This window comes from Aethalodelphis obliquidens, unplaced genomic scaffold, assembly GCF_003676395.1.
Source record: "Aethalodelphis obliquidens isolate GAN/ISIS:26980383/991018 unplaced genomic scaffold, ASM367639v1 scaffold12, whole genome shotgun sequence".
Classification (NCBI taxonomy): Eukaryota; Metazoa; Chordata; class Mammalia; order Artiodactyla; family Delphinidae; genus Aethalodelphis; species Aethalodelphis obliquidens.
In genome coordinates this window covers 18313371-18326335 of record NW_020837956.1, presented here as the reverse complement: position 1 = coordinate 18326335, position 12965 = coordinate 18313371, and the positions used below count along the sequence as shown (strand labels likewise).

At 36.7% G+C, this 12965-nt stretch overlaps 2 protein-coding genes across 8 annotated transcripts in view; one reads left to right on the top strand and one right to left on the bottom strand.

The window, feature by feature from the left end:
• SLC30A6 (solute carrier family 30 member 6) overlaps positions 1-8581 on the top strand; it is a 38114-nt gene extending 29533 nt beyond the window's left edge. For 2 of the 5 annotated variants that reach the window (XM_027113438.1, XM_027113439.1), the window contains exon 14: positions 5736-6580. In XM_027113438.1, the coding sequence (XP_026969239.1) occupies positions 5736-6236 (501 nt within the window). In that variant the 3' untranslated portion in view covers positions 6237-6580. Of the gene's footprint in view, positions 1-5735 lie in introns of all 5 variants that reach the window. The other 3 variants (XM_027113440.1, XM_027113441.1, XM_027113437.1) reach the window with 2 other exon arrangements.
• NLRC4 (NLR family CARD domain containing 4) overlaps positions 7494-12965 on the bottom strand; it is a 46037-nt gene continuing 40565 nt past the window's right edge. The window contains exons 9-10 of one of the 3 annotated variants that reach the window (XM_027113436.1): positions 9927-9988; positions 7494-9506 (exon numbers count right to left, since the gene is read on the bottom strand). In XM_027113436.1, coding sequence (XP_026969237.1) covers positions 9429-9506; positions 9927-9988 — 140 coding nt within the window. In that variant the 3' untranslated portion in view covers positions 7494-9428. Of the gene's footprint in view, positions 9989-12965 lie in introns of all 3 variants that reach the window. The other 2 variants (XM_027113435.1, XM_027113434.1) reach the window with 2 other exon arrangements.

Sequence of the window (12965 nt, the reverse complement as noted above, 5' to 3'; positions counted from 1 at the left end):
ATTCTCTAGTAAATTCTTCAGGAAAGGCCCTTGGGAACAATATTCCCTAAATTTTTGAATGTTGAAAACAGTTGTGAACATTATATTTGAAAATCATTTAGCCGGATATAAAATCCTGAGCACATATTTTATTTCCTTGAGTTTCTTAAATATATTACTCCATTTTCCTCTGGCATAAAGCATTATGGTGATAAAGCCTGATCATACATAGTCTGATTTTTTTTTCACCTTTATATGTGACTTGATCTTTTTGCTTCTATACCTAAAAGATTTTTAAAAATTAATTAATTTATTTTTTGGCGGCATTGGGTCTTCGTTGCTGCGTGCAGGCTTTCTCTAGGGGGCTTTTCTTGTTGCAGAGCATGGGCTCTAGGTGTGGGGGCTTTAGTAGTTGCAGCACATGGACTCAGTAGTTGCAGCTCGAGGGCCCTAGAGCACATGGGCTTCAGTAGTTGCAGAACGTGGGCTCAGTAGTTGCAGGTAGCGAGCTCTAGAGTGCAGGCTCAGTAGTTGTGGCACATGGGCTTAGTAGCTCTGCGGCATGTGGGATCTTCCCAGACCAAGGATCGAACCTGTGTCCCCTGCATTGGCAGGTGGATTCTTAACCACTGCGCCACCAGGGAAGTCCCTTGCAGTTCACTTTTTTTTTAATATTTTTAAATTTATTTTATTTATTTGGTTGTGCCAGGTCTTAGTTGAGGCAAGCAAGCTCCTTAGTTTGGCTCGTGGGCTCCTTAGTTGCAGCACGCAGTTCAATCCCCTGACCAGGGATTGAACCCAGGCCCTCCCTGCATTGGGAGTGTGGAATCCTATCCACTGTGCCACCAGGGAAAGCCCCCTTACAGTTCACTTTTAATCATTCTTTTAATTGTATTGATAGTAACAAACTAGTAGACAAGTGTTTATTTAGCTGGGTGGCTTATAAACACAATCATCTCTGCTGTTCAGAACTTGGCCATCCAACAGCTACACCAATGTGATGCCTAATTAAGACCAAGGAAATTAATAAAACAAGCTTTTGGGCTGCCAGGAATAATTGTCACAAAAGCCATAGATTATTGCAAACACCATTATCATAGGACCCTGTTCAAGCTCATACTTGGAAATGGTTTTCACTTATTTTAATTGCTTTGACTTCCATATCAGACTGAAAGAGGAGATACAGTATCTTTTATAATTTTGTATAGTGAAAACTGAGATTACCATCTCACAGTGGCAAAGGAAAAGGAGAAATCAAAGATGACTCAATTTGTAGACATGGCTTTTCTTACTTAAAAGTAATAAAAATGGAAGTCAAATTCAAGCAGTAAGATATTTTCTTTATCTCATGATTGGCAATAACTCTCTTATTAGTGCTCAAGCCATAGATTTAGACCCATTGTAACTAAGCCAACTATTTTGCTAATTTAGGTGCTGTTATAGTTTTTTCTTTTTTTTAACTCTGAGTTTATCTAAAAATCAACAATGTCTGCTGTATATTTTATTTACTATATATTTTTGTTCTGTCTGTTGCTTGTTTTTTTAGTACGTATTTTTATTTAAGTTTTTATTATACAAATATACCCCATTGTTAGAAAAATTAGAACTTAAGTCAAAAAGAACAAAAATCCTTAATAATTCTACCATCTAGAGATAAGTGCTGTCATTCTTTTTTCCCCCCAACATAGTGATTTGATATTTTTATAGATTATATACCATACTAAATTATAAAATATTGACTGTATTCCCTGTGTTGTACATTACATCCCTGTGACTTACACTTATTTTATAACTGTTCGTTTGAATCTCTTAATAACCCTTCACCTATTTTGCCCCTTCCCTCACCCCTCTTTCCTCTGGTAACCATTAGTTCTCTGTATCTGTGAGTCTATTTTTGTTTTATTCTGTTTGTTCATTTGTTTTGTTTTTTAGATTCCACATATAAGTGGAAACATACAGTATTTGTCTTTCTCCATCTGACTTATTTCACTAAGCATAATACCCTTCAGGTCCATCCAAGTTGTTGTAAATGGTGAGATTTCATTCTTTTTTATGGCTGTGTAATATTCCACTCTACATGTATACCATGTCTGTATCCATTTATCTGTCAGTGGGCACTTCGGTTGCTTCCATATCTTGGCTATTGTAAATAATGCCACTATGAACATTGGGGTGCATTTATCTTTTTGAATTAGTGTTTTCATTTTCTTCAGATAAATACCCAGGAGTGGAATTGTTGGATTGTATGGTACTTTCGTTTTTAATTTTTGAGGAACCTCTGTACAGTTTTCCCTAGTGACTGTAACACTTTACATTCTCACCAGTGATGTACTGTGGTTCCCTTTTCTCCATATCTTTGCCAACACTTGTTATTTTTTATCTTTTTGACAGTAGCCATTTTGATAAGTATGAGGTGAAATCTCATTGTGATTTTGATTTGTATTTCCCTGATGATGAGTGATGTTGAGCGTCCTTTCATGTTCCTGTTGGCCTTTTGTACGTCTTCTTTGGAAAAATGCCTGTTCAGGTCCTCTGCCTGCACCCCCACTTTTTTTTTTAATTGGAGTGTAGTTCATTTACAATGTTGTGTTAGTTTCAGGTGTACAGCAAATTGATTTAGTTATACATAAACATACGTTCATTCTTTTTCAGATTCTTTACCCATATAGGTTATTACAGAATATTGAGCAGAGTTCCCTGGGCTATACAGTAGGTGCTTGTTGGTTATCTGTTTTATATATAGTAGTGTGTTTTTGTTAATCCCAAGCCCTTTTTTTTTTTTTCCTGGCCACACCACGTGGCATGTGGGATCTTAGTTCCCCGACCAGGGATCAAACCTGTGCCCCCTACAGTAGAAGCACGGAGTCTTAACCATTGGACCACCAGGGAAGTCCCCCAAGGCCATTTTTTAATTGGGTTTTTTTATTTTTGATGTTGAATTGTATGAGTTCTTTATGTCCTTATCAGACATATCATTTGCACATGTCTTCTCCCACTCACTAGGTTGCCTTTTCATTTTATTGATGGTTTCCTTCACTGTGCAAAAGCTTTCTAGTTTGATTAGGTCCCGTTTGTTTATTTTTGCATCTGTGGCCCTTGCCTGAGGAGGCAGATCAGAAAAATACTGAGAAGACTGATGTTAAAGACCTTACTGCCTGTGTTTTCTTCTAGGAGTTTTATGGTTTCAGGTGTTAAATTTAAGTCTTTGATCTGTTTTAAGTTTATTTGTGTATATGGTATGAGAAAATGTTCCAGTTTCATTCTTTTGTATGTAACTGTCCAGTTTTCCCAGCACCACTTATTGAAGGGACTGTCTTTTCCCCATTGTGTTTTCTACCTCCTTTGTTGTCGATTAATTGACCATATGTGTGTGGGTTTATTTCCAGGCTCTCTGTTCTGTTCCATTGATCTATGTGTCTGTTTTTGTGCCAGTACTATACTGTTTTGATTACTGTAACTTTTATAGTATAATTTGAAGTCAGGGAGCATAATACCTTTGTTCTTCCTTCTCAAGATTGCTTTGTCTATTTGGGGTCTTTTGTGGTTCCACATAAATTTTGAGATTACTTCTTCTAGTTCTGTGAAAAATGCCATGGGTATTTTGATAGGGTTGCATTGAATCTGTAGATTGCTTTGTGTAGTATGGACATTTTAACAATATTAATTCATCCAGTCCATGAACACAAACTATCTTTCCATTTATTGGTATCATCTTTAGTTTCTTTCATTGGTGCCTTATAGAGTATGGGTCTTTTACCTCCTTGGTTAAATTTTTTTTTCTTAATTAATTAACTTTATTTTATTTATTTTGGCTGCGTTGGGTCTTCGTTGCTGCACGCAGGCTTTCTCTAGTTGTGGCGAGTGGGGGCGGCTCTTCGTTGTGGTGCGCGGGCTTCTCATTGCAGTGACTCCTCTTGTTGTGGAGCATGGGCTCTAGGCCTGCAGGCTTCAGTAGTTGTGGCTCGCAGGCTCTAGAGCGCAGGCTCAGTAGTTGTGGCTCACAGACTTAGTTGCTCTGCAGCATGTGGAATCTTCCTGGACCAGGTCTAGAACCCGTGTCCCCTGCATTGGCAGGTGGGTTCTTAACCACTGCACTACCAGGGAAGCCTTCCTTGGTTAAATTTATTCCTAGATATTTTATCCTTTTTGATTCAGTTGTAAGTGGGATTTTCTTGATTTTCCTTTTTGATAGTTCATTATTAGTATATAGAAATGCAACAGATTTCTATATGTTAGTTTTATATCCTGAAACTTTACTGAATTCACTTATTAGTTCTAATAGTTTTTTGGTGGAGTCTTTAGGGTTTTCTATATATAGTATCATGTCTTCTGCAAATAGTGATAATTTTACTTCTTCCCTTCCAATTTGGATGCATCTTATGTCTTATTCTCCTCTGATTGTTGTGGCTAGGACTTCTAATACTATGTTAAATAGAAATGTCAAGAGTGGGCATCCTTGTCTTATTCCTGATCTTAGAGGAAAAACTTTCAGCTTTTCATCATTGAGTATGATGTTAGCTGTGTGTTTGTCATAAATGGCCTTTATTATTTTGATATATGTTCCCTATATACCAACTTTGTCGAGAGTTTTTATCATAAATGGTGTTGAATTTTGTCAAATGCTTTTTCTTCATCTATTGAGATGATCATGTGATATCATTCTTGGTATTTTTCTGTGTGTGTGTTTTAATCAAACTATGAACATTGTTGTACCTGTTATTTTACTATCTTTTAAAGACAAAATGTATGATGGACATCTTATCAAGTTAATAAGCATACTTATAACCATCATTGTAATGCCTGGTGCTCTGTATCCTAGTATCCTAGGCTAGAAACCTTGAGATCATCTTTGATGACTTCATCTCCCTCATTCATTATATCCAGTTGAGAATTAAGATCGCCCATGGAATATCATGAATCCATCTGTCCCTCTCTGGTCCCACTATATCTGTCCTATCTCAGCCTTCTTCATTTCTAACCTAGACTGTTGCAGTCATTTCCTAACTAATTAGCAATTATCCATAACTGTAATTTTCTGAACACTAATTATTTTACTTCTGTTTGATTGCTGCAACTAAAACTCCTTACTCATGGTTTTTAGAACCCCCTCCTAGCCTTTCTTTTTACCTTTATTACCTGACCTATCTTTCTTCTTTCTGTTCTTCCTTTCCTTATTTGTTTCCTCCTTTCCTCTTCCTTTTCTTCCTGTCTTTTCTCTCTTTCATTGTTTTTCTGCTCCCTGAAATATTGTACTTCTTTTTATATAATAATATTGCTTATTCTTGCCCAAACATGCCATGGGTTTTAATTGCTATTCCCTCAGCTTAGAATGCCTGTCTCCGCCTTTCAAAATTTCATTTGACCACCAACCCAGATCAAATGCCATCTTCTTTTGAAGTCTTCCTCAATTGAATTAATACCTGCATTTTCTGACCTTTCAGTGCATTTTCCATATACTTCATTTGTATTCTGCCTTGTGTTACAACATGTCTGCCTTCCTCCTACATGGATTTCTTTTTTTAATATTTTAAAAAGTCACATTTTATTTAGAGTCATAAATTATTTTATTAACTCTTTACATTGATAATTACTACTAAGTAGTCTTTAAGGAATATCAAGACATTAAGTTTTCTCTTGTTTTAAAGAAAATACCAAGTAATGTTACAACCAAATCATAAATAAAATGTTCATTTCTAATGGAATTTTCAGTAGTATAATTCTAAGCAGTCTCTTTCATATGATTTTGTCCCTTTTAGGCTGGATCTGTTCATGTGAGAATTCGACGAGATGCAAATGAACAAATGGTTCTTGCTCATGTGACCAACAGGCTGTACACACTAGTATCTACTCTGACTGTTCAGATTTTCAAGGATGATTGGATCAGGCCTGCCTTACTGTCTGGGCCTGTTGCAGCCAATGTCCTAAACTTTTCAGATCATCACATAATCCCAATGCCTCCTTTAAAGGGTACTGATGATTCCAACCCTGTTACATCAACTCCAGCTAAACCCAGTAGTCCACCTCCAGAATTTTCATTTAACACCCCTGGAAAAAACGTGAGCCCAGTTATTCTTCTTAATACTCAAACAAGACCTTATGGTTTGGGTCTTAATCATGGACACACACCTTATAGCAGCATGCTTAATCAAGGACTTGGAGTTCCAGGAATTGGAGCAACCCAAGGATTCAGGACTGGTTTTACAAATATACCAAGTAGATATGGAACTAACAATAGAATTGGACAACCAAGACCATGATGTACTGTAATTTAATTTATTTTTATGAGGAATATTGACTCCTTGGCTTTCAGTTTATTTAGTAATCCAACGTTGCATCGACTGTTAAATCATTTAATTAGAGAATAGTAGGTTTGTTCACATTTCATGAAACCAATGAAACTATATTTTTGTAAAATGTATTTGGGGCAGTGAGAACCTTCTAAATGTTATAGGCTTTAAATAGGCTTCCTTTAGAAAGCTGTTTCTCTAAATTTGAATTTTGCTATCTTTGGTTTCGTAGTTGACTGCAGTGTGATATAACACTACCTTTATAAGAGAGCCACTTGATAGAGTGGATCTGTCACATTATTAAAAATATAATACTTTCTTCAGTGAAATTTATAAACATGCTTCTTGAGTACACATTTTAGGAAAAGAAAAAATCCATTTTAAAAGTAAAAGTCTCTTTTATAGATTTTCCAAACATAATTGCTACATTTTCCTTTGAGGTCCTCCTGAATTATGTCTTGCAAAGTAGAAGCAAACATTTTTATCAGAAATTTTAAAACATATTTTACCATCTGGCACAATTTAAAATTTTTCAGTTTTTTAATAGTTTTTCTCATTAAAAAATTTCAGTACATTTGTAAGTGGCCCATCATTCTCAAAGTGTTTTATTTTGGTTAAATAATACCAAATCCTTAGGTGATATGCAGTGAAGGAATCCCAGTTTTCTGTCTTACATTTAACCAAATACTGACATAATGATAGATTTATCTTTTTTGTCACCTTTTCATTGGTTGACTTTAATTCCTCATTTTATTAACAAAATATATCACATATATTACCAGAATAGGTGGAATTCCATACGTAGTAATACGATTTAATCTTTTTTCAAAGTTGCATGAACAATTTGAGTTTACATTATATAATTTTACCAAAACATAGTGGACCCTAGGTTATAGAATACAGTATTGTTATATCTGCATTAGGCAGTTTCTAACTTACTTTGTTTTGCTTTATTGAAAAGTGAATCAAAGTGTGAGAATCATGTAAATTATTTTTAAATTATTTTCCAAATGCAAATGTTAAGGACTTTCTAACATGGCCAGCATTACTTATAAAAAGTATAACAAGCAGCCGTCACAGATTACCTATGAGATTTTTTTTCATTTTATCATGAGTTTTATAATTAGGTTTTAAAAACGGATTTTGAGAGTGGATTCAACTTTTCTAGAATCCAGTACTCCTGAAGATTTCTGACATTTCCAGCCATCAGCAGCTATCTAGAGAAGATTTTTTTTTTTTTAGATTTTGCAAGTTTCTTCAATAAACTCATCCTCTTTTAAATATGAGCAACAGTCCCAAATCCTGTTTCTTTACAGTAGAATCATAAACATCTAAGAAGCCATCTCTGTCGAGCAGAATTGTAGTCATCCTGTGATAAGTGACAATGTCCCAAATAACTTTTGCTTGATGAGGAGTTGATCATTGTCTTTGACATCTGCAACCCTGTTCAGGCACTTGACCTGCTGAAGAAATAGAGCCCACGCTACCTTGACTGCCGGGGAAAGTGAAACTTTGTAAAATGTGATAAGGCAACCTGTTCCTTGACATTTGTCTTATGTTCTCCAACTATTACTATACCTATTATTGGTCTACTATTACAGGGTGATTTTTCCTCCATTGACCTCATCTAAACGTGAATTCGGGTCATGCATGAAATCTGAAGAACTGCCGTGTACTGAGTGATGATTAAGAGGTATGTGCTGCCATGCTATGCATGTCTTCTCCATCTCCAGGGGATTTTTAAAGTGCCCAGGTACTGAACACAGTTCTGTGAGATGTTAAATGCCTATTTCCTCAACACCCATTTAGAGGTAACACCCGTGCAATTAATTGTCCTTCCAAAGGTGCTTTGATACCCACCTACACTATTTGAGAAGTTGCATATGGGTTCTGAAAGAATTGGCTCTACTTGCTGAAATTCAGTATTGCCAACTGCTTCAGGTGGCATTGTTCCAGGCATTATTATATAAAGAAGTCATATTTGCCAAGATCTGACCAGGTTCTGGATATGAAAATAAGAAGCTTGCCCAGCATAGGCCTAGATGTAGTAGCCTTACTAGTAAATCTTGCCACAGAGTTACTTGAAGCTAGACAAAGAAGCAAGTTTGAATTAAGTACTTGACCCATGGTTTGTGATTAAGAGCAAGCTTCATGGAATATGATTAATCCTGTTTGAGAAATTGCTATCATTTAACTTCTATGAGGTTTCTCATCTGTAAAGTTAGGGTGAGAGATGAAGTAGTTGATCTGGAAACTATCAGCTCTAAAATTGTATGACTAAATCTGCCAAATATATGCTCACTTGTGAAACGGAATATTGTACCTAGTATTTCTTTGCAGTGACTACCTCAGCATTCAGGCCAAGTGTTACCTATGCCAATACCCAAGCCATTAATTGGAGATGCCATGAGAGCAGAGGGTAAACTACAGGTTGACACCAATTTGGTTTTTGTTTATTTCAGACTTGCCTCGACTTAAATCTGTTTAGATTAAACAGATTTTTCTTAGACTTCTTTCTTTGTAGGGAAGGATTATTTTTGGAGGTGGTAGGGAAAAGATTAGGGCAGGGTACCCTTAGCTTCCATAGGGTACAAAATAATGGGTCCATTTTTTCTTTCTTCCTTAATCTCTGAAGTCACAGATGGAATTACATACACGTATCAGCAACTGGTTTAGCTACTCATTCAAGCCTCTGATTTAGCTACTCATAAACTGCCAATTTTTTGCTTAACTAAAGATTGCTGATCTTTTTGGGGAGTCTGATCTGCTTCTTATGTAAGAAAATACTTTTTAAATTCCAAATTGTTTGAATTAAACTGTTTGAATAAAGAACATACATGGTGTTTTCTCTCTGCTTTTAAATAATTTTGGCCTGTTCTTTATTGGTAACTTTATCCCATATTCAGCAAATACTTGTTGAGAGTATAGTACATGCCAGGCCCTGTACTGAGTAAATGTGCATACAATATATAAATTTTGCTGATCTGCTATTCTTGAGACCAAAGGGAATACAAGGATAAACAGGAGTCCCCTTCAAGTAACTGATACTCCTAGTAGAAGTGATGGGACACCAGAACTATTTATGTCAAGTTAAACTCCCTCCCATTTCCTCCTCTTCTTTGGGCTCATTTTCTTGGCATCCTCCTCTTTTCCTTCTCCTTTTTATTTGAATGATGAAACTAAGAAAGTAGATTTCCATGGAAGAGGCCAGCTAGGGAGGTGATGGTGCCACACATCATCCTGATATCAGTAAAAGAAGAAAAAGTTTAGAAGGGGTGAGTTAGGCAGACACTGAAGGATATTTTTTAGGTGTATAGTGGATTGCCATTTACTTTCAGACTGTTGGACTAGATGAGCAAAGGTTTTTAAATCACCAGGCTGAAAGTAATGGGGTCCCCAGAGCATTCATGGGCTTAGGGTACCCTTTATTTAAGCAGTTACTAGTTTAAAAGCACCTTTAATAACACTGACATCATAGTCATCAAATTGCCACCCAAGAAGCCTAGCTTCTTGGAGAAAAGTTAATTTGGATAACACATGGCTAAGCTTTCTGACTAATGATGCATCAGGTAAAAGTCTTTCAGTACTGAAGTCAAAAAACACCAATTGCTTAAGATTCTCAAATGCACTCATGAAGGCAAGCCATCCATCACTGCTCACACAATTTCCTGCCAAATCCAGCTGTTGGAAGTTTTTCAGAGGGTTCTTTTCAAAAAATGCACCTGAATAAAAAGATAGAAATAAGTATGTTAGCTGGAAGCAAAACAGCTTTTTTTTTTTTTAAGAGACCATGTTTGGACTAGTGCTTTGCTTAAGAAAGAAATCAGAATTCTCTGTAGTTAGAGCAGTGATTGTGAACCTGGTCCTTTATATTTGCAAATTATATTTTTCCTAAAATGTAAGGGAATCTGATAAATAGTAATTAGTATAGCAAACCAATATAAATGAATTATATATTTTTCCCTTTTCCTGACTCTTCCAGGAAATGGAAAATTGCATAAAAATTGAGGTATGAGAGATGCAATTAAAATATTCAGTACCTGTTTTCAAAACTGGAGTCGGAGTTCGACAATATTAGGTCATTTCCTCTTCTGAAGAAGCAAACACTACCTAACTATTGTTTCTTTGGATATGGAATATTCCTAACTGTGAACTTGAGTAAGTAAGTTCCTTCAGTATCTCAAGATTTGGAACTTTGGGCTTATTTTTAACCCTCCCTAGACTCCTCAGGAACTTACTCTTTTCCTTACAGAATAGGGCACTCTAAAGTACCTCCTACAAAGGGAAAGTAAACATCCTAGCCATTACCATGAAATCAAAGATAACACCCTAAGGAATGGAGGAGTAAAGAAAAAGTAGGTTTCTGGGTCTGAAAGACTGCACAGAGCAAAGCCACCCCAACTGCCTGGACTGCCCACTTCTGAGTATTATAGGAGAGGGGTTCTGTGTTCTGTAAGCCAAAGTGTGGTTGGGTCTTTTGTTACACCAGCTTAGCCTGTGCCCAGCCTAGCTCATACATAGGGCCTCACTTTCTCCTCTCTTTCTCCTTCCATAATGAGCCCTTCTCTCTTCCTTATAGGTAACTTTCTTCCTGCTCTCTCTTATCCCTCATGTTCAAGTCCTTTCTGCCTCTGCTGTCTTTCCCATATGCTTCCCAGCATGGCATGTGGTCAGTCAAAATACTGGTTGCCAATTAGCGTGTCTGTATATAAGGCTCCTTCCCCAAAGAGCAACTTCATTTCTCCTTCCCAACTAGTAGAACAGATTTCACCACCTAAAAGGAACTTTAACAGAGAAGAATTTCAAGCCCATTCCATCCTCAGAGGGTAAGCTCTTTATACAGGCTGTCTGCCAAGCTTAAAGAATAAGAGAGCTTCTTGCATAATTACTAGAATATGCGCAAGCAAAAGAACCAAGAACAAGCAATATAATCCATAATCAAGGGCATGCATTTTGTTCATTTAATCTGCAGAGGAGCAAACTACTGAGAAAAGAGGGATCTGTGACATTTAGAGCTGTAGGCTATACGTGGGCTGTGGAGAACACAAGTGGCTCGATCCAAATTTCAGGCAGAATCTCAAATCCTCTGGGTAGAAGGATTCTGATCCTTGAAGGTCCTTTCATCCTAAACAAAACTCTAGTGTTGCCAGAGACCACCCTGTAGTTCCCCTGACCCAGAGCTCTTACCATTTATTTATTCAGCAAATATTTTTGAGTGCCTACTGTGTACCCTGGATTGTGCTAGGTGCTGGGGATATGTAAAAGGACATACATGGTCTCTGTCTCATTGGGCTTATAATATAGTGCGAAAACATACATTATAAAGTAATTACTGGCACAACATTGTAAATCAACTATACTTCAATAAAAATAAATAAATTTAAAAAAAAGTAATTAGATGGGTGTTAGGTGCTGTGGTAAGTCAGGGTGCCCTGGGAGCACACAAAGGCAATAGGCTTTGCAACTCCACTTTGTTTCCAGAGCAGTAGCAATTGGGCTTACATGCTTCAGGAGTAAGGATCCTTCTCAGGTAGTATTGAATTGCCTCCAAGGAAAGGCTCCACAAAGGAAGAGTCTATTTTTCTTTCCTCATCACCCACAGTGAACCTAACCCCCTCCCTCAGGTGCACAGAGCTTCCTATCAACTTGTGCCTCACTCTAAAATAAGAAGAGAACAGTATAGGAATACCAGACAATTGAGAACAGCCGCCAACAAGGAAGGCTGTTCCTTTGACTAAAAGCCAAACAAAAATGAGGCAACATAGGGAACAGGAAAAACTAACATCAAAAACCTAGTTTTTTTCAGAGACCCTAAAAAGTTACTGCGTTTAACACAACAAAAATAAGATGCTATTTTTTTAAAAGAATACAATTAGAAAACAAGAAAGAGCACTTGGAAAATTATCAGGATCCATGTGGCAGAATGATTTGGCCCAGGATTTACCACTGAGCTAGAACATGAGTATGGTCTGTGGTGGGCTTTTTTTGTTTTTTGTTTTTTTTTGAGAACAAACTGGATAATGGAGTTCAGATGTGATGGCTGTCTTTTTGAGAACATGCTGGATAAGAGAGTTCCGCCTCAAACATTTAAATCAAACTATGTCGTCTAAAAAAGGGTTAAGTTAAAACAGGTGAAATAGATCCCTGAGCTAGCGATGATTTCTTTCTGATAGTCCCAGATTGCTGATGGGCTAGAAACAAAATTTTGGGAGTCAGAATTTTAAAATGGCACTTAAAGCTTTAAGATTAAATGTAATCTCTAAGGAAGAAGAGCAGAGAACCTAGGACCAAGTTTTAAGAGAAATTTGGAGCATTTAATATCTATGTAGAAGAATTGCCATTGCAAAGGACACGGAGAAGTAACCAAGGTAGCATGGAAGTCAAGAGCACATTTCAAAAAGGAGGGGGAGTGCTCAGTGTCAACTTTTACACAGGTAAGTGAAACACTTTGGAAATTTTCCATTGAATTAAGACACATGCAGGTGTGTAGAGAATCAGCTGGAATGAGTAGGAAGCAGAGGATGATCAGGAAGTGGAGATGTACTGAGGGTACATAAATTTTTGCCTCGAAGGGAAAGACAGGGGTTGATAGATAGCCATAGTAGGAAGATAGGAGTCAGGAAGAGTTTTATTTAAAATGAGAGAGATTTGAGCATCTTTAAAAACTGATAGATAATGAAAAAAAAAACTGATAGGAAA